A 22,514-nucleotide genomic window follows, 5' to 3' on the forward strand; every position below is an offset into this window, starting at 1 on the left:
TGCAGGCGGATTTCCTGCCAAAAGCATTTATTCTGTTTAATGGCAGGAACAGAAACACGCTTATTTTCCCGTAGCTACTGGCCTCTTTTCCATCAGTCTGATGGCATGCCCTGTAGCAAGAATAAAACATTTCACACTTGAGCAGGTCAGGGATACAGCTTGATTCAGATTTATGTAATAAATCACTTCCAGACAGGATTTACAAAATAAAGAGCTTCATGAACATCACCTCAGAGTTCCTCAGTTGTCATACGTTTCTCTCATCAATCTATTGCACAAATTTTCCCAATATGCATGTTCATACAGTGACAAAAATAGAAAAGACCACCCTCCCAACGGGACATTCTTTTAAAAATAAATAAGCACAGTATCAATGGGAGTAAACAGTGCAGCTAAGAAGCCATTCTAATAAACTGCTTTTTTCTGTGTAGTCAGGGTGATACATTATGAGGGAGTATGGCAGATATTCAAAACAGATATGAATCAACTGAAACTATCAGCTGCCTTCTAAAACTCACTTAAAACAGATGTACAGGAAGTACTTCAAAGAAATACAAAACAGTCTGCGTTGCTATAGATGGATAGGATCAGAAAATGTCATACCAGGACAAAATTTTGCTCGTCATATATGTTAATGTCTTCTATTTTGATAAAAAAAAAAAAACACAATGCCCAAATGTCTCTCTGCTTTGTGTATGCTTCTTTCTAAGCACTGTGAATATCAATGACCAAAACGTCTCCATTCTAATCTACTTTGCAGATGAGTGGAACTAAAAAGGGGATATTTGTATCTATATACTTAACTGTACACTAGAATGACCCAAGTAAAAGCAGACCTGCTTTCCTTTTCCTACTACATGACCCAATGATTTTTCTGTTAAAGTTAGTTTAGTTCCACTTTTGATAATATTAGCATATAGAATAAAAATGTTAACTAAGGTAAGATAAAAATGTTACAAATGCTAATCTGCACTGTACTTCCCATTATAAATACTGAAAATTACTTTCTAGTCATCTTGCTCATCTGTGACAGAGGAAAATTAAATAAATCTGCAAAACAGAAGTGCTTTAATGAAGAAATGCATATGATGATGGAGAATAAGCACTTCCTTACCTACCAAACCTGTTTTGTTAATATTGATTATACCAGCAGATTTTTTAAAATTATTATTACATACATATATGCACAACAAAACAGCTGATTTTGGTGAGGACCTCTTGAAATTATTTAATCCTTATTATATCACTTGTGTCCTGAGACAGACTTTCTTAAATAAAAATGCATTAATTCCCATGCTTAATGGGACACCCATTGAAGCATGCATAAGGGCTAAATAGCTTGTATACTCCTAGGGTCAATGTTTAGTTTGTGAAGCACAGTGGTTAATGCTACTGCTGCCTCTTTGCGTCAGGACATTGGTTTAGTTCTGGTCTTCACATAGTTTTGATGTTTTCCCTGCATCTGTCTCTCTTTCCTCAGGGCACTTCAGTTTCCCTTCACATTCCAAAATATATGTAACTTAACCCATTCCAAAATATATGTAACTTAAGCAGACTGACTGTTGCATATGTTTCAGTCTTGGAACTTCTCTCTTTAAGACCTCATTGTGAAGGATCATTTAGTTTCATGGGATTAATCAACCCAGACAGGCAGACTCAAAGGATTCTTGATTTCCACTTAATCTGTGTTATACCTATCAGAAAACATACTAGGCTGCAAGGATACTTGTTAACTTAAAAGGTATTTTTTGCTCATAGGTTCATAAGCAAGTACTATGCTAGCTGCCCTTGTGGGCCATTTTATGCCTAGCCAACTTCCATTTTTGTGTTTGAATTAACTTATCACATTTCATTAGAGAGTGGCCTTACACATCTCACGGTCAATAATTATATATTACTCCTAATGAGACTAACTGAAATCATACCACAGATAATCTGAACACTTCCCTATGCTGTTCTCTGTTTTCAATCCCTGATAAGGAAGGCAGTGTCTAATCTGCAGTCCAAACTTCTGCTTAGTCTCATCTCACTATATTACCTTTCCCACCCAAGTTACTTAGTCCCAACAGATTGGTTCATTCACTTTTTTTCCAGTAAATTCCAGCCACCTCCAATTTATTTTCTGTACCCCTTCTTGCAGATATCTGTATTAGTAAAATCTCCTTTCTCCATTGCTGTGCTACTAGGAATAGGACACCAAAAGATAGAAAAAAGGCTAAGCAGTATTTAGTGGAGGGATGCTGCAGAGAGTATCACAGAGGATGTCAGAAGTACAAGTAGGATACAACCAGACTTGCCTGTATTATTTTGGTTCTGTCATGATGAGCTTTGTCTAATCAAATCTGGCTTTATCATCTTCTCTGTAAGTGGACAGGGAAGAATGGCATACAGAAGGTCCTGGTAAAAAGTATTTACCTTCCACTCATGTATTTGGGGAGCTAGAGCAACACATATTTGTGAATGAATGCAGATAGATCTGACAGATGGCATTCTGTCTGACCTTCCACACAGACAGATCTCCCCGGTTACCATTTAGAAGGCAATTTAATTGTTCTGCTCAACTAATCAGCCAGACTGCTGCAAATTAGATAACCTTAACGTTCAAATTGTAAGCCATCACACATTCCCAGAGGTTGCTGTCCATACAGAAGAGGTCTTTGCTTGTAGTATTTGGTCAGATCTCATCCTGACATATCAAGGTCCTGGGATTATGTTTAGCTCAGCTGTCTTCACAGCCAGTGATATGAGGATGATGAGAATGGACTTCTCTTTGCAAGACCTGGTGTTCTGCATCTAAAAACCTAAATAAGCGTGTTATCCAACTCCAAAGTGTCTGTTATTAGGACCTGAGCTGGGACTGCATTGAGAAGGCAAGTCAAGATAAAGGATGTTTGGCTGAGATCCTTCCACAATCACTGCAATAATTGGAAAGTATTATGCTACAGGGTTTGTGGTTTGGTTCTTCAGGTTTTAGAAGAATGACTTGAGTTTCCCTTGTGCACAGTCCTTCAAGAGGAGCAATCAGGTTGCAAAATGTGAAATCCTCAGTCCTGAGGAAAACTTCTGATACAGTTATAGAATGCTGACACATATGCACCTTAAAGGAAACTCAATGCAATATTTTGTTCTAGAGGACTGTATAATCTAGAACTGTCCCTCAAATCTTTGTTCTTTAGAAAAACTTGAGGATGACTTCTGTCTCTTCAGTGTAATATTTCAAAAGCTACATTCTTTTGTTAAAGTCAAAATAAGCCGATGACAAGAAGCAGAGAAATGCGGTACTATCTCATTGCTGTTTAGCAAAAGATGCATTAAAATCTTCTTTGGACAAAAAATGGAGCACATCATTCTGAGTTGACCCCTGATGCTGCACACAGTTAAAGAGAAGAGAAATATAATAAAACTGGAAGTGGCACTCCATCTAGAACCTAAGGTACTTTATGTCACATGAAAAGGTAGGGAGAAATAGATAAGCTTCCTACATATGTAAAATGTAATGATCCAGCAGATGAAGTAAGGACTTTCAGGGAAGCTTCCTGAAATTTTTGCCCAAGGCAAGTTGTTTTAGGACTGGAAGCCCCAGTAGTAGTCTCTATTTGGCTCCTTTTCTGGAACCATAATGAACCCCGAGTTAAACAATGAGTCTTGCTGGTGAATGGGGAACCAATGAGCTGTGTGTGTAACAGATGGCAGACTAAGACCAAGGCTATGTGCACAGTTGGATTATAAGGGTCTGTGAAATTGGGCTAAAAGCAGGATTCTGTACTACCTGTATTTGTATTGCACAACTGTGTGAGAAACTCAAAAATCGAGTGTATTATTAAACTTGAATTCATCACATACTGAAACAATGCTTTGTTTTCCTTTTACCCTATGCTATGCATTTTAAAGTACTGTTGCATACATTGAAGGGGTTAGAGGGACTGCAGCTGACCACTACGCTCACAGACAACTTTCTTATTTTCAGAAATAAAAATGAATTGCTGAGATACTTACCAGATACAATGAGTTTGCATTTAGTAAGTCATTAAATGGGTGGTGCAGTGGTGCAGCGGTTAATGCTGTCACCTCACAGCAAGAGGTTCTCTGGTTCGATTCTCGGCTGGGGTGCCTTCTGTGTGGAGTTTGCATGTTCTCCCTACGTTCGCGTGGGTTTCCTCCGGGTATTCCGGTTTCCTCCCACATTCTAAAGACATGCTTCTGGAGCATTTCTCCCCGGGCCTCCGCTGAAAACAGGATCTGTGGAACCTAGTCGGACTTTCCCGGTCAACAAATGTTAAATAAATAAAGAAGCCAAGAAACTCATCATTACAGTATATGTTAGAGTAGGATCAATGTTGCAGTAGAATTCCTGGAATATGGGAATTGGCCACAGGTAAACAACTGCACAATTTTAAGATTTCTACAGCTCTGCAGAAAGGCATAGGCTGACTTCTTATCCACATCAGGATGCATACTTGCATGCCTGATAAAAAGAAGGCTGACTGATGCAAGCTTACTCTTTTTGTTTGCTGGTGAAGGTGGAAAGGTTATGGTATACAGATGAAGCAGCTCTGGTCATGAGTCTGCAGTTCACTGTGCTACAGGTGAAGGCAGATCTATGCAGGGAGAAGGAAGGCAGTCAGCCTCAAGTTCCTCCAGCCTTCTCTGTCTCATAAATGCAACAGGACAAAGCCTGCTAATGGGGTAAGTGAGAAGGATCTAGTACTGCAACAGTCATCCTCCCAGAGATCTACTGCTATGGTCACTTCTCACACCGTTATACAATGTTCTTTGTGCAGATCACTCTTGCAGTAGAATTCCTGACATACAGGAAGATTCTCAAAGACATTTCTGGAACAGGGAGGAAACAGCAGAGATGTGTCTTGTCACAGCCCTCTAGATACACCCTTGCATAACTGCAGTTGCAAATCATGCTCGGTTTCTGGAATGGAGATTCAGCTTGCAGTGTTTTGAGAAAGTGTGGAAGGACCATGAGGCTTATCTTGCAAAGATGCATCTAAAGAAAATGGCTGATTTATAGGTGCTCTAGTGGAGTGTGCTCTAACTTATCCAAGAAAGGCCCTTTCATACTTTTCATAACAGAATAAAATCTAGTTTGCTAGCTGGTTGTAGAGGGTGTGCTTTGATACTGGTTTACACTGGTTCTCTCAACTGAACACACAAACAGTTGCTCAGACTACCTGACACCCTTTGTCCTATGCAGCTAGTACTGGAGATGCTTGTGAATGTCTAGTAAACGTAGAATTCTTACCCTTCTACTTTGTGGATGAAGAAAAAGTAAGGGTAATTAAATTGTAATTCTAAAACCACATTCAGCATCAACTAGATGTCTATCCTGAGATGGACCCTGTTTATACAAAAACAAAACTGACTGGTTCTTTACATATCAGAACTTACAATTCATTATGCTCAAACTACAATGGATCATTTCATTAGAATGAAATTTACCAGAAAAATTAATAAATTAGTGTCTAGCGATTCAATTTGTTCCCCAATGAGAATGGATTAGCTCAGATGATTGAAAAGAAGCCTTAAACAGTTAACTTTTATTGTTTTTCAAAGAGAATAAAAAATAGCACCAATTATAGAGGTCAAGACTTGTGTGTGCCTTAGGGTTCCTCTACGATAAGTTGTGTCTGGACATAGGAACCAGGCAGGGGGTGTCCTTTTTTCCCTTTGTTGTTTGCTCTACATTTAGAGCTGCTGACAAAGAAAATAAGATACTCAGAAATTTAAGGATATAATTAGTATTGTAGCCATAAGAAGTTGGCTTTATTTGTGGTGGATGTCATAATCTAGAAAAGGACATTTTGGTGTTGTGGGACATTTTGAGACGGTTTCAAGTCTTTTCAGAATATAAAATTAATGAAGATGAAACAAAGGCTATGGCTGTAAATTATGTACCCACATGTAAATGTGTTCAACATTACTGATATTTATGGGCACACAGTAGGATGAAGCATTTAGCATTACAGATTAAAAAGGCTTATATTATGGAAGGTGGGGATATGTGTGAAGAGATTAAACAAAAGATCATACAAAAACTGAGAAAATGGAGGCTCTTGTATATAGATATGAAGTAGTGAAAGTGTTTTCAGTCCCTTTAGTTTTATATATAGGTTAGGCACATTTTATCAGCTGGAAGCTGTGGACAATAATTAATAAAGAGTTAAAGCAATTTATCTGGGAGGGGAAAGGGTGAGAGGCGGGATAAGCTAATATTACTAATACAGCAGGGTGGTTTAGGATTACCTGATTTCAAGAGAGACTTTATAGCTCATATACATAACACAAGCAGAAGGCTATACTTCAGTATGGAAAAGGATGGTGTTGAAGCATGAGGGAGTTCAAGAAATAGAGACAGTGCAGGATTTTGGATGCAGATCATTATGAGAATAACAGCAACCCTATTCATGAAGTTTCAGAAGGTATTCTAAGAACTAAGCCAAACAGGAATGGAGAAAGGAGATTTTAACAATAGGGATGATGGCAAGTAGGGGTACCAAAATAGGAAAGATGGGGCTAGAATTTCCTGGAGAAAACTGACAAATGAACCAATGTATTTGAAGAAAATAACTAGAGAGGGAACTGTGACATAATAGGATGAGGTCAAGAAGACGTTTGGACTGCAGGTTAGAGACTGCCTACCCTACCAGGGACTGATATCAGAGTGCAGGCAAACAAAAAGGGATAAGGGAGTCCTAAGGGAAATTCCTACTCTGTTGTGGCTGTTACTGGAATCTAGAACAGAAACTTGTTAAAAAAGAGATACTTAGTATGGCATATAAAACATTGCAGTATAACTATAAGAATCAATCAGATGAAGATGGAAAAGATTTGGAAGGGAGACTGGAAAAGCAATTTACAAGGGAACAACGAGGGGGAGCATACGTATGTAACAAAATGTAGAAGGCTTAAAATTTCTGCTTAGCATGTTAGCATAGGTATTTTCATACCCATTCAGACTTTGAAGAATTTTTCCTCAGGTAGATATCCAGTGTTGGTGGTGTGATGGGGAAGAATGAGGTAATTAGGAACATGTCTTATGGAATGCAATGAGGTGGCAGATTTTAGAAATTCATAGGTTCATAGATTAGTACTAAGCTAACTGCCCTTGCGAGCCATTTTAAGCCTAGCCAATTATCCCTTGTGAGACTCAAACCCCGCACCTTGTGTTTATAAGGCAAACACCTTAGCCATTAAGCCACCCTCCCACCCCAATTCCCTAGAGAAAACTCTGTGAAAAATATAGAGGGTGCAAATAGCTGTAACTAAGGAAATGGTTTGTTTATGCTTGGATGCAGGATCTCAGTTGCCTAGATATAATGAGGCCTTACTGAGTTCGATTGACTGCCGAGAAAGCAATTACTAGAAAATGGAAATCAAAATCTAAATCAACTGTATTTGAAGTACTGAATATTGTAAGTGAGATGAAATAACTGGAAGTAGGGTCTTTGGAATCGGGAATTAGCAAACTGCATTGAAATAACTGGATTTCGTGTGAATAATACATTCAGAATAGAGTTAAGGAGGAGCAGAAATTGAGCAAATGATGTAATGTTGGAAAGAATGACAGTTGTTATAAAGAAATAAAACATATGTGATGCATAATGTATGTAAATGAAAAAAATTTTTAATATGACTTGTTTACGTTTGTACTGATGTATCCTGGCTATGTCTTAAATAATAACTTAAAAAGACTTGTGTGAGCCTTGAAGGAATTTGCCATTTAGTCACCAAATATTCTTTACAAGTACATAGACTAGATATGTTTATGTTACTGGAGATAAAGAACAGAAAAGAATGTGAACTTCATGGGTCAGGTGATTCATTAATAAGAGCAAGAACAATTTGTGGTTTAATAAATAAACCATAGGTTAATTTATTAAATGAAATACATCGGATCTCATCAAAAACTTTGGATGTGTGCAGAGCAAGTGAAATAACTAACATATAGAGTTGTATAAGATAAAACTATTTGAACAGTAAGGCAAAATACAACAATAACAAATATGAACTCATGTCATGTGACAATAAAACAAATATTCATGTGGTCCAGAGACAATGTTATGCAAATGAAACTCATGCCTCATGCAACAGAAAGCATTTTAAAAAAAATGGTAGAATCTGTACTAGAAAATTCATTTTCAAAGGTGGCTAAAATTAAAAAGTGTGTTCAAAATAATTTGCACATAGTTCAATAGGAATATAAAAATTAGCTCGCTATTAACATTACTGAAGTGCAAAAAACTAACACAGTGAAGTCAGAAAAGGCATATGAGGCAGTGACTTAAGAATGTAAGTCAAAGTGATGGAAAGAAAGGGTCTATATTATAGCATTGAAAAGGCATTTAAGCGAACACCTCTTCGTTGACACGTAACGACCAATCGCACTAAAGCACGAATGGTCAAAACAGCAAATTCTTTCTCTGGGAAAAAAATTTGTTTGCTCAAAAAAACAAACACACACACTTACAAACATAATTATGTGGGGGGGGGGGCTTCACCTCCACACCTCCCTAACTAAATATAGCAACTCCGAGATCGCACTACAGTGGAGAAAAGGGTAACACTGTGTAGTTGGCCAACTACACTTTTGCCCTGTAAAGTATTCATCGAATTATTTAAATGCATTTCGATGAATACGTGTCACGCATTTGGTGTTTGATATTACAACGTTTCGACATTGTAATATAGACCCAGAAAGAAATGCATGGAATTAATAACCAAATCTGCTACACAGCAAAATAGTTTGTCTGACAGTACTTACAATTCACTGGGGCTAGAAGACAATGAAGTCAGAGCTCTACGCATACTGATGGCATATTCTGGTCACTGGGTGGAATCAATGAGTGAAAAGCTACTGAAATGTGAATATTCAAAGTAGTAGTATGCAATATTATTTTGAACAGCAACTGAAGTATCAGAAGATCAAAGTTTCAAAACTTCGAATCTGATATGGTCGACACCATATGATCTAAGTCTTGAAACTTCAAATCTTTTAACAGAGATCTCATTACAGCATGGAAAGGAAAGATTTCCCTTTTCTGCACTGTAGTGCAATCTTGTAGTTGGTATATTTAAGTGGCGGGGGTGTGGGGGGAAGAGCGTTTAAATGGTTTGTTTTTGTAGGTTGTGCTTTATTACATTTTCGATGTTTCAAGACTTCGATTATAAGGTGTCGACCATATCAGATTCGAAGTTTTGAAACTTCAATAATGTAATATAGACCCCAATCAAAGAATAAATTATCCTAATATGTTGGGATGCTTAGCTTTTTAGGAGATAGAAATAGTAAACCAAAGAGTGCACGTATATAGACACTGTCACGGAAAACATTTCATACACTGTGCAGTCATAACAATGATCTCCTTCATACCGATGCAGGTTTATTTACAAGTTTAGGAAGTTTTCCAGGATAATATCACAAACAATGAAAGGATTGCAGTGTTACATTTTCTCAGAAAAATACAGGTAGCTCTGAGGAGTAAAATTGTCAGATGAAATGGAAAGAATGGAAACCTTGTGTTTCTAAGAAGATACAATTATATCCAACAGAATGCTGAATAGCATGGTTACTGTTGTACACAAGAGAAGAATCACATTTGTACTGATTTGCAAATTGTGAATAACATGATTAAAAACAGTAATACCCACTGCTTATGGATGAAGAAGTGTTCTTAACAATGCCAGATGCTAAGTTCAGAGCTAGATACAAACTGTGGCTTCTGACACACAAAGCCAGATAGACAAAGTTCCAAATTGTGTACACTAAACACATCATTAGGAAAGTACAGATTCCTTAAATATCTGTATGACAGTTCAATCAAATATGTATTCCAAAGGGTTGATATGCAAGTAGCAGAAAGCTTGTAAGGTCTTACAAACTTAACTGACAATCTAATAGTGCGAGTTCTGACACAAGTCGATCATAGCAAGACTCTAATACAACTATTAAACAAAAAATGCTATAAAATGAATAAGCCAGTTGTTCAAGTAGATGCTGTCAAAATAGTTTAAGTGCTGTAATCTAGAGGAAAGACCAGTTGCCTATGGGTCTAGAGTACTTGTGAATGCATAAAACAGATATGGTCAAACAGAAAAGGAGCTCTCAGCAATAGTGTGTGGATGTGAGAAATTCCATAAATATGTCTATATACAGAAACAGACCAGAAATCTTTGCAAAAGATACATAGAAAGTCTTTGTACAAGGCATCTTCAACATTGCAAAGGATTAATATACAGAAACAGTCTGAAAATCAACACAGACCAGACAATGAAATATACAGTCAGGATATACAGACTATGGCCTGAAGACTGGCTAAAAGATGAACATGAAATGATTTGGGTAGTATATAATTACCAGTGACAAGAAAAATAACATGTCACATATGTGTACTGATGCTGACTTAGAAGTGCAGTTACTAAAATACATTACTGTAAGAGGCTGGTTTGGCAAAACATCAGTGAGGAAATTTTGTCCTATTTTACTTTCAAGGAAGAAATAATTTGTGACAAGACTCCGTTTTCAAAGCTGTCCCAATAATAGTTTTGAATCAAATAAGAAGACAGATGCTTAACAGGATATGGGAATCAATTAAGAGAATAACAGAATCTAAAGAAAGAGTAAGAGACACTGTATTAGCCAGGAGAGTTGACACAAAAAGAACAACTTTTATAGAGTTGTGCAACAAGTACTGCATATAACAACAACAATCCAGAAGAAAAGGTTAAATTACATGCTCCATGACCTTCTGGGTAATGAAAGGCATCCTTGCTCGTGGAGTCCAGTAGGCACAGATATGCTTCTGTTCAAAGAAGCCATGCATCTTATGTGTGTAGATCATTATTCCAAGTTCATTTAAATAAACTGAACTGACAGACACAATACATACCCACGATTACTGCATTAAAGTCTAGTATCAACATGGGGACACCCGGCGTTGTGTGACAATGGCCCACAATACAAACAAAAAAGAAAAAAAGGAAATCAGAAGATTTGCATATGAGTGGTAATTCAGATATACAATTTCCAGTCTACACTATCTGCTAACAGACAAGGGGACAGAACAATCCAAACAATGGAGAATTTCATGAGAAAGAGCAGAAATAAAAGCTAGGAGCCTTGCCATTTCATATTTTTGGAATAAAGTAATATGCCATTGCAGGGACACAATCTCTTACCCTCTCCGGTGTAGTGAACATCAAGTCGAAAAGCAAGTCTATTCTGAATACATTACTGATGACTGAATATCAAGACAAACAAAGGAAATACTGAAGAAAAATCAGCAAAGAAAGAAGCACTAGTAGGACAAACTGTATAAGACTACCAGTTTAATAATGTGGAGACAATGTAAGACTACAAAACCACAGGTATGATTGTAGCCTGAAGTTGAAATAGTTTGCATAGCATGTAAATTAAGATTCTCTGTTATATACATGCATACAAATATTTTAGGCATGAGCAATAATGCCCTTCTGATCTATCAGCATACCAAAGCAGTCATCCCCTTGAGTAATATATAGAGCCAAAGTTGCTCTTAAAAAAAAAAAAATATATATATATATATATATATATATACACTAGTGCCTTCTTGAATATAATGTGGTAGCATATTGCATGCATCAGATACTCTCTCAGAGGGCCAATTAGTACATTTTTCATTCCTATATAATCTCATACACAAGTTGTCTGATGATTCTCTACTACTGCTTGATAACCCCAAACCCACAGCCGATTCATGGTCAAATGGGGCCCTAGGCAGGGTAATGGACTGGGCCCGACACCCCCATCCTTGCAGCCATTCTAGTGTCCCCATTACATGGCTATTTCTCCACAGTTACCATAAACACTGTTCACCCCTCTCAGTGTACATACTATTTTCTTCTTTACTTCCACAATGATTACAGATATTTGGATTTAATTTAAAACTTTTATTTCAAATTTCATAGCACAACCACTGACAGCCATTTGTAAAACAAAACCATAAAGTCATAGAATGAAAACAGACTTAGCATGAACAGTAAAACTCTCTGCCCTTGAAAGGGAATTGAAACAAACATTCAAAAATAATACATCTGGCCAGTGGCAGATTAAGTTCATCTTTCGGCTATTTTCAAACCATAGGCCCCTTGCATGCATTTTTAAGACCATGCATAAATTCTTTGATTCACTTTCCTGATTTTATTAAATTATATCCCTTGTATAATATGGCACCACTTGTTAGTGTGTGTTTTAAATTTGTAGTTTTGAACATTTTTTCCAGTAAGCAATGAGACAAAACGTACGAATCAATAATGACAAGACTACCCATTTCAGAACATTTCAACCATAAATAGCCACTCAAACGTCTGTCATTCCAATCCACTAATAGTCAATATGCACAGTCTCTGCAGAGGTAAAAGTCATCTGAATAATTCCAAATTAAAGAGATCTGTAACTAATGAAGAGGTTGCTGATGGCAAACAACTTTACATTTCATCATTTCATTTAAAAATTCAGTGCCTGCTGCCCTTGAAGAATAATTTGCCTGTGTTGCATTAAAAAAAATGTCATAAGCTGGCAGTATTACAATAGAGAATGCCTGTCAAATGGACAACAGGTTCTTAGTTACTAGGCATCTCTTCCAAAGGAGGACACACTCAGGAGAGAAGCACCTTCATATCCCCCTTAAACTACACTGCAGTATTAACAATCCAGCTACAACGTGTGGGAGTAGAACCCACAGCCTTATACACCAAAGGCAAGTACACTACTTCTTGTGCTACAGACACTGTAAATCCTATAGCACAAACACTGATGGCCATTTGCATAAGAAAGCAGTTGCATATTGAAACCAGACTTAGCATGAGCAAAAGTAAATAAACTTTCTTCCCTTGAAACTCAAAATTCGTGGAAAATGCACTGAAACTCTAACAGGAGCAAGGAAAGAATGTCTTGCATGAAGGAACCTCATCAGGAAGAAAGTTTAAAATATGCGCATGGAAAAGCAACAGGAATGTTTTAGATGTGAGTGTGTTGATGCATACAGAAAAGCAACAGGACTGAAAATGCATGTGCATTGATGCATCCACAGACACAGAGCATGTTCTTAAAGAAGAATGCTGTAACTTAATTTTAACATTTTAATTAAAAATTAAATGTTGTGGCAGCCCTCCCCCCCAGCCAGTGGACTGTAGGCAACTACCTAGATTGCCTAGTGCTGGATCTGGCCCTGCCCATATCTTCCCACAGACAGTTGTCTCAATATCGCTGAATAAGGTTTCCTCTTAAATGTCTATATGAGGAACTGTACAAGTTCAGATAGTTTAATGTTTCATAATAAACTTTTTCATCCATGTATGCCCTTCATATATTGGCAGTGTTTGTTTGGGTCTTTCGGCTTTTCCCGGTTAGGGGTCGCCACAGCGGAACTCCGGTCCGCTAATGATTGGTAGTGGATTTTTACGTACCGGGTTACCTGCACTGATGCACAACCTTCAACGAAGGCACGCCCCCATTCACGTATGCCTCCACACAGAAGACGCTCTAGCTGAGAATCGAACGGGACAACGTCTTACTATGAGGTGACAATGCTACCGCAGCACCACCACCGCATATATTGTCAGTGTACTCTTTCCAATTTAAACATGCATGTTTTCTTATAAGGTTTTAGTGTTATTATTCCATAATCTAGTTTGAGTCTAATGTAACTTACAATGATTTAATTATTTCTTTATAAATCTTTTGATATAGGCTATATTTTTATAATTATTAACCAATTAGTTGATATGATAAGAAATACTCAAAGATGGGTCTAAATGTATACCCAAGTCCTTAAATATATCCCCTGTTTCTATCACGTTTTGCTGTATTAAATATTCACCCTTCTCTTTAATTATCAATATGTTATTTTCTTGTGCCCAAATGATCAATTTAGTCTAGTTATTTTGCAGACATGCCCTACCTGTAACAAATGTGATCAGTTTACACATTTTTAAGTAATCTGCATAAAGACTACAGAACAACTCAGATGAAAACAATAGAGCTGAAAGATACAGTCTAAATAAGTATGGACCCAGGACAGAGCCCTGTGGGACACCATGACTGTTGCCCAGAATTTTACCTTTCAAATTGTTATATGATGCTTACATGCTCCATTTGTAATAATATAATTTATTAAGATTACATTAATACCGACTTTCTCTAATTTATTGATCAGTGTTTTGTGTAGGACCCTAGCAATGGCTGAAGCAGTAGCCTAGCTAGGATCAGGCAGGATGGGCAGAGGCCCCATGCACAAAGTGCTGGGCATGGCATGATCGGTTGGTCCAGATCTCTTTAATGTAATACTAGCTTTTAATGATTGGTATTGCATATGTGGTCAAACCTGAGTGCTGCTGTGCTTTGTGTGTGGTCTAAACCGTAGTAACTGCTTGCTACATTGTAGTAAGCAGTTTGTCTGTTTTCTTATTTTTAGATTGTAGCAATCTTTTTTTAACTAAAACCTGCTGTGGTGCTCCATGCAGGCAGGGTATAAACTGTTGCAAGCAGTTTGTTACAGTTTAAAAGAAGAATTTTTTTTTAAACTAAGACATGACCGCAATTGCACTCTAGGCAGGCAGGGTATAAACTATAGCAAATGTTTGCTACATTTGTAGCAAGCAGTTTGACATAGTTTAAAAGAAGAATGATTTTAATTTAATAAAATGTGGGAAAGGAGGGTTGGAACAGGGCACTGAAATGGGACCTAAATAGCTGAGGTATGTGGTGCATCTGGTTGGCGTGTCAGTAGAAGGAACAGTCTTTTTTTAAATTTTTTTATTTTTCAATGGAAGAGCTGGGGAGAGGCATGGATCTAACTGTAATACGCTGATCACTAATTAATCAGCTAATTACAATGAAGTGTTTTTTTTGTTTAATTTTTATTTTTATTTTTTGCTCTTCACTTGAAGAGCTGTGAGAGTAGGGGACCAGTTGATGGTACCAGCCCAGGGTGCTGGTTGAGCCAGCTAGGCTTCTGGGCTGAAGTCCATATAAATTACATCACAGAACAATTTCTCATTTCTCAACGGTCCCGTAGAGATATTAAAGATTCTGAAACTTTATATAAAGCAAATGAATGTGGAAATCAAGAAAGAGCACAATGAAAATATTTATGGAAGACTTACGTATACCAAGGTTAGATGTAGATGAGGCTCAACCATTAACAGTTAAGATGGGAGCAGAGGAGATAGAAACTGACAATCAATCGGCAGGAAAGTATCCAGGAATAGATGGCATTCCTGCGGAAATCTGGACGTCAGGAGGAAAGGAAGTAATAAATATCTAGAAGGTTTTGCTTAACAGTATTTTAAAAGGAGGGGAAGCACCAACATCCTGGAAGAAAGCTGTAATGGCTATAATACCAAACGATGGTAAAGATCCATCGGACCCAACTTTATATAGGCCCATTTCAATTTTAAACCACGATTATAAAGTGTTTATGTCTATAATAGCTAAAAGAATGGCAAAGGTGCCGCCAAAAATGATAGATATGGACCACTGTGGTTTTGTGCAGGGGAGGCAAACTTTTGACAACATTAATAGAACAATGATGATCAAGAGGGAAGCAGAATATAAGAAAATATCAGTGTTGGTGGGTCTTGATACAGAAAAAACATTCAACAGAGTAAGATGGTAATTTATGAGTAGGGCAATGGAAGCATTTGAATTCCCAGATATAATAATAAGGTTAATTAGGAGGATATATGAGGAATAAGAGCAAAAATTAAAGTGGGAGGGTTCCTCTCTGATAAGCTGTGCCTGAACAGAGGAACCAGAAAGGGGTGTCCTCTTTTCCCTTTGTTATTTGCATTAAATTTAGAGTCACTGGCAAAGAAAATAAGGGAGTCAGAAATTCAATGATATAATTGGTATGATATTCAAGAAAAACTGGCTTTATTTGCAGACAATATTACTTTGCCCCTAATAAAACCAGAAAAGGATATCTGAGAGTGTTGTGGAACATTCTGAGACAGTTTCAATTTTTTTGATATAAAATTAATGAAGGCAAAGCAAAGGCTATAGCTATAAACTATGTATCCATGCATGTATTAATTCAGCAATACCCATATTTATAGGGACATGATAACAATTAAGTATTTAGGAGCATGGGTTACAAAAGATGTTGCTATGGCAGCTAATGATATGTAGGAAGAAACTAAACAACAGATAATACTAAAACAGAGAAAATGGAAGCTCATGTTTACAGATATGGATAGCAAGATACAAGTAGTGGAAAGGTTTTTAGTCCCTTTAGTTTTATATACAGGTCAGGAGCATTTTATATCAACCAGAGGAGAGGCTGTGGACAGTAATAACTAATGAGTTGAAGGATTTTATCTGGGTGGGAAAAAGGACAATGGTCAAGTTAGATAAGCTGATCCTTCCAATAGAACAAGGTGGTTTAGGATTACCTGATTTGAAGGAATATTTTTAAGCTATATAGTTAAGGTGCATATACATAACAGAAGCAGAAAGATACAATTCAAAGTGGAAAGGTATGATGATGAAAGCAGGGGAAAATTCAAGACATAAGGAGAGAGTGGAATTTTGGATGCAACTCTTTAAGGAAAATAATAGCCATAGAGGATATTATATTTATAAATTTATAAAAACTTGTGTTTGCCTAAAAAAAGAAAAAGATAAAAATGTTGACGTTTAAGATTAGCAACCAGAACCATTGCAACCAGTACTGTTGCAAGAAAACAGAAAATGTGAGAATTATGAAAGCCTATGGAGCACAGACAGACTCCTCAAGTTGTGGCTCCAAGAAAAGTTGTAGTGTTACGAGAACTATCCCATAACAAAAATCAGATGTTCACAGTACGTAGTCTTGATAATTTATGTAGCTACACAAGAAGAAATCAGATGATATGACCAGTTCTCAAACTGTTCATATAACTAAGAATGAAAATCTATACTGTATAAAATATCTGTTGAATTTGTGCAGAGAGATTTTACTTTGATGTAAATTGACCACAATGTGCTTAGTGCAGAGTTAAAGTTAATTTCAATGCTAAATGAAACGCTATGGGGGCTACCTCATTAATTAGTCGCATTGCATAACAACTAAAGATCATCTTTAACAAAGGCTGCCATTTGAAAAAAAAAAATATATATATATATATATATATATCTATATATATATATATATATATATATATATATATATATATACACAGAGAGAGAGAGAGAGAAAGAAAATTTACAAAAGGATTACTAAAGTAATATACTGGCTAGAATGTCCTTACTACAGCTGAAATCAACCAATACAACAGCATGTACTGCAGGAGTTATGAATGCAATTAAATGCTCTTAAACGTTTAGGCAATCAAGGATAACCCTTGGAAGATAAAGATGGATTTAGCATGCATTAAGTGCCATTGGTAGGAATTTACTGCAACTGTAACACAATTTATTGTTTTATAAGATGGTCTGAACATTGTATGCATAATAATTAGGAGATGAGACACAACTATGGGTCTAAGTGTGAGTGGCAACTAAGAAGTTACAATTACTCATTCAGCTTCACAATGCAATGTTAATTACCTAATATTCACTCAGACCAGTAACAATGTGGTAAAGTCCGAGAGTTATAAGTATTACCATTATGTTATGCTGTGCTGAATTGTAACTTAACTTTCTCCACTTTATGCTACAATGCCACACATTTGTTTTAGGAATCATTACTATTCAATGGGACTTAAGACTTTACTAGAGCAGAAATGTACATGTCTCTTGTGAGAAAATGTGGCTTGAAAACTGGGTCATGCACCAGTAAAGCAATACCTATACACCATCTCTAAATACTTAAACCATAACACACATTTACTTATTTTGGAAACAATTAAAAATATTAGTGAGATGACTTGAGACAGTCAAATGTTAAACTGTTTGCAGCATCAGTTTTTCCAAAGTGAAAATATTTTTATACGAACTTTGATTTTACTTTTGACAATCCATGCTTCTACAGTGCACAGAATCTAAACAGTCAAATTACAATATTTGGGTCTGTTTGCTTTTAACTGGCACATGCAGAGGTTTCTTTCAAAGGAAAACACAAAATAATTAAATATTTTTTTGCTGCAGTCAGAAGCAGACTAAGGGTTCAAAAATTTATCATGCTGTTATCAGAGAAGCTGTCACATAAACATTATTTAGAGAGACCGTTACTACAAGTTAAGAGATCTTTCACTAGGAAGAAAAATCAAATGGCATGACTTACAGAAGCTGCAGGGAAATGGTTTGAGGCTTCATAGGGCTCCTCAGGAATCCAATAACCATGCTCTAGGGACCAAAGAACCTGAGAAAAAAATACAGCAATCAGCTAAATATTCAAGGGCCAGCACCACTGTGCATTACAGAGAAAGCCATGTATTTATGTTACAAATTCATTGATCATTACCTTCATGTGAAGCCAGCCAGTGTAGTGACATACAGAAGTCACCTTCTGAAGTGTAGTGCAAAGTAAATATTTATGTTTTTTCCAAGTTCACGTTGAATTATAGTACCAAGCAGTTATCAGAATCAGGACAGAAAAGCTCTAGGGAATTAAGGCTGAACTGCAATCGCCACAGACTGTCTGCAGTTGCAAAAACTCAATAATAATTATGCTATTCGAGTTCATCTTTTAGACTTGAAGTACACCTGGAAATATTATATACTACAAAGTGAAAAATTAAAAAATTCAGTTTAGTTCTCATTTCAAATACAAACCAGTTAATCAAAGATCTGCACTTTTTCAAGTTGGTTAACCCCTTCAACAGTAGTTACGTAAAACACTTGTAGAAATGATTGTCAAAGAAATTCTGTCAGAAAGTATACAACTTTAATCCTGCAGAAGCTTCAAAAACAAACAAAAAAACACAATCTTGAAATGTAACTTCATTAAAAATGTACCAAATAACAACGGAAACTTCCACACTTTTCCCATTGGGAACTGAGCCTACATCCCCCACCATCAATCATGAAAGGAGTTGGCCCAAACAATTTAAAAATGAACTCCAAACTCACTGAGCCTAGACAGGATGTGATATGTCCCAACTTGCAAGTAATTACAACTACAGGCATAGCTAAATGAAAATAACCATTTTTGACAGCTCTGCAAACTATTACTTCACACCATTAATGGCTTGTTACAATACACATCTCTCAGTATGGAGAAGAAGTATTTAGCAATATGCAACACAATTTTAAAAAGGAAAGAACATACTTAATCCCATTTAAAGCTGTTGTCAGATGCAGAAGAATTACACTGCACTTTTGCCTAACAACGTCATTACACATACAACATTCTGAGCAATTACCAAATAAATAAAAGAAATCTACTCAATACCGACTGTAGTAAATACTGCACACAAGTACACAGAAAATGGAGTAATTGAAAGAGTTTTCTATAATTATCCCCTCCCTTCATAGTGGAAAAAAAACCCCAAGAAAAATATAAACCTGTTCATCATGTCAATGACTAAATTCAACCAACTGTAAAATATAGCTGCTAGACATTTCAGAACCATAAAATCCAAATATCATTATGATAAAATACTGCTACAAACACCTCAGAAAACTGACCTGATCTTGATCAATATTATGAATCATATGTTCTCAACTTACAATTTATCTACACCTATGACCATGACCGCTGTTGGAGACTATATGATATTATTCTGTATATTTCAGATGCCATTCAAAGGGAAACTCAGAGGCTGAAAAACAGGTGTCTGAAAACTACTCCCCGAAACTGACTGCAATGTTCTTCTCATGCTTTAAACAAAATCTTTATTTTTTGAATAATTACATTACATTTCTAAATAAAATTACAGAAACTACTTAATGTAAAAAGATGGCAACAGTAAATAAAGTCAAAATTCTTTACTCTAAGTTTGGTTTCATCAGTCTTATCTGTGTTAGAGTTCTTAATCACATGAACTCTGAGTTAAGAGAGTCAAAGAACTTTTCAATGACAGGGGGAAATTCATTAAAAAGTCTAAGAAAATGTGAAAAATATGCCCACTCACCATGATGAGGAAGTGAGCATACAACTTTCTTTTGTACAGAAGGGAATTACACATATTTCTTCCTAGAATTATTTTAATTTAAACACACGAGATGTTTGAATCGGGTCTTCTTAAAATGGTGAATACATTCTAGAAGTTAGAAGTTGGATGAAGTGATTCCATGCATGATTAGATGGTCCAAATTTATACAAATACAAATGGATACCCTAAACTATGGTCATTTTAAACACATTTGTTCTTTTCATTGCTTTTGGCAGCATTTGGTTATATGCAAATATGTGACTTGCATTCAAGGTCTCTGAAATATATGTGTTAACTAAATGCACTGAGGGGAGGGTGGAGCAACAGTTTATTAATTTTTAAGACAACAGACATATTTAATAGTTTTGTGTTACAATCCGTTTGAGAGAGAACCCTTGAATGACTAACAGTCTGATAAACTGTGTGATGCGTAACAGTGTTGTTTAAAGTATTTGAAGATTTACTTTTTGAAGTTCATTCTGCACTGCATTGAAAAATAGCATCCACACAAGACAGCACATATGTCTAGAGAAACATGCGATTGTTCCAAATTACAACATACACAAAAATAAATGTTAGAAGGGTGGAATTGAAGGCAGCAGTTTTCCAAAATATTTTCATATTTTTATAATGTTGTCAATCTTCTAGTGTCCAGCTCATAAGGGTGGCACTGAATAAAACAAAAAAGTAGACTATCCATATTGGAAGGTGTTCCGAAACAAAAGGAAATGTTGTAGCAAATCAGTATAGAACATGCAAATGGGGCACAAACAACTAAATGTAAGAAAAGCATTGGGAAAGGAACTCACTTTTACAGTAAATGAAAGATTCTGTTGTCTTGCATAGTTAATCAAGTGGGTTATATCCCCTGCTAACAAGCAATGCAGAAGCTCATATTTTCTATGGAGCAACAGATCCTTCCCAGCTGAGTGCAGAGTAACAAGCTAGATTAGTCCCCGACCCTGCCCATGTAGAGTAGAGCAAATCAAATGTTAGAGCCACAGCGCAAGGAAAAAGTAGCATCAAATCATGTGACAGAAACCTCATTTGGATCTCAGTCAACATCAAATTAAGCTGCGGCCAGATTTAGGAAGTTACACCATGCCGACACGATCTTTCTACCACGTGTACCCTATAGGGTTGGCCAAGAATGCATGGCAACTTGCCAAAACAGCCATTTTAATAAAAAAAAATCTGGTCTACTTTGAATCACTGCAGCCAGCCCTAACACAATGAATTGCTAAAAAGTCATGTTCCAGACAATGATTACATCATCAAGGGATTAATAAATATCTTCTTACTAAATTGATTTTTATGGAAGGGGGGTCAGTACTCCATATTTCTAAATGTGCTATCTCCAAGGCTGCACCAATTTGGAGAAAATGGAAAAACTGTAGTTTCCTTTCCTTGGGGGGGGGGTGCAACCTCAGTTAGCACACCCAGAAACTGGTAATGTGAGCTGAGCACCAACATGAAGAGGACGCAAGAGGTTCCTCTGCAAAAATATATATATTTAAATTGATACAACTTTGGAACAAACAAATTTGGAAGGCAATACAACTCAGCACTTCCAAAGTTTACCCAAAAGCAGACCATTATAGTATACTTAGATGAGAAATATCATTACTAAACTGGAATATCAACAGTGTCCCATCACCTCCCAATCTGACTTTTTCTAACTCGCCTTCTTTTTAACACTGTTAACACTTTAGAAGAGTGCTGACTTCCCTACAATTATATTACAATGCCATTAACAAAAAATGGGATAAAAACTCCTTGAAAACTTGGACAAAGAATATAAACTCAAGTTTCAAACATTGCAACCAAAATTCTAAAATTAGCTGCCATACTGTCAAATAAGCCTCTGACACACATTGAAAATCTGTCACTTAAACCAAAAAATCTCATGTAGCTTTAAAAATGCCATGGTTATTCCCATAGTTAAAGTCTTGCTCAATCTCAGCATATTACTTTCACTCTATTGCCAACCTCTGTCTGATACCAAACATACTTGAAAAAAACAGTGTATGATCAAAATATTGCATAAAAACTAAAATATGGTGTCAACACAGATAGGCAAAATGGTTTGTCTAACTTTAGCACTCTAACAGCTATATATTTGCTGACAGAATATATCATTACAAACACTCTGCAAAGTAAAATTAAAGGAGACATCTTTTTAAATCTTGAGGGCTTTCAAAAATGTTAACTATGTTATTTTGCAGCATAAACTATCAAGACACTGAATTCTCCATGTAAATAGTATAAAGGTTTCATAACTATCTTGAAAACAGAACTTTCCAAGTGACTCGCTCTTGCAATACTAAAGCTGGAAGCAAAACATGATGGATCCCACAAGGTTCAATCCTGGTGCCTCTGTTATAGTCACTGTATATTAATGACATATGCTTGGATCTGCCTCAGATTAATATATAATGTATGCGGATGAC

General features: G+C 36.3%; 1 protein-coding gene across 1 annotated transcript in view; it reads right to left on the minus strand.

The window, feature by feature from the left end:
- Positions 1–22,514, minus strand: part of MCPH1 (microcephalin 1) — a 2,707,094-nt gene that overhangs the window by 1,127,969 nt on the left and 1,556,611 nt on the right. Inside the window, exon 12 of the mRNA XM_044060459.1 lies at positions 18,252–18,329. Within this exon, the coding sequence (XP_043916394.1) occupies positions 18,252–18,329 (78 nt within the window). The remainder of the gene's footprint in view (positions 1–18,251; positions 18,330–22,514) is intronic.

The sequence above is a fragment of the Protopterus annectens genome, chromosome 2.part0 (genome assembly GCF_019279795.1).
Source record: "Protopterus annectens isolate FY-2018-M chromosome 2.part0, PAN1.0, whole genome shotgun sequence".
NCBI classification, from domain to species: Eukaryota; Metazoa; Chordata; order Ceratodontiformes; family Protopteridae; genus Protopterus; species Protopterus annectens.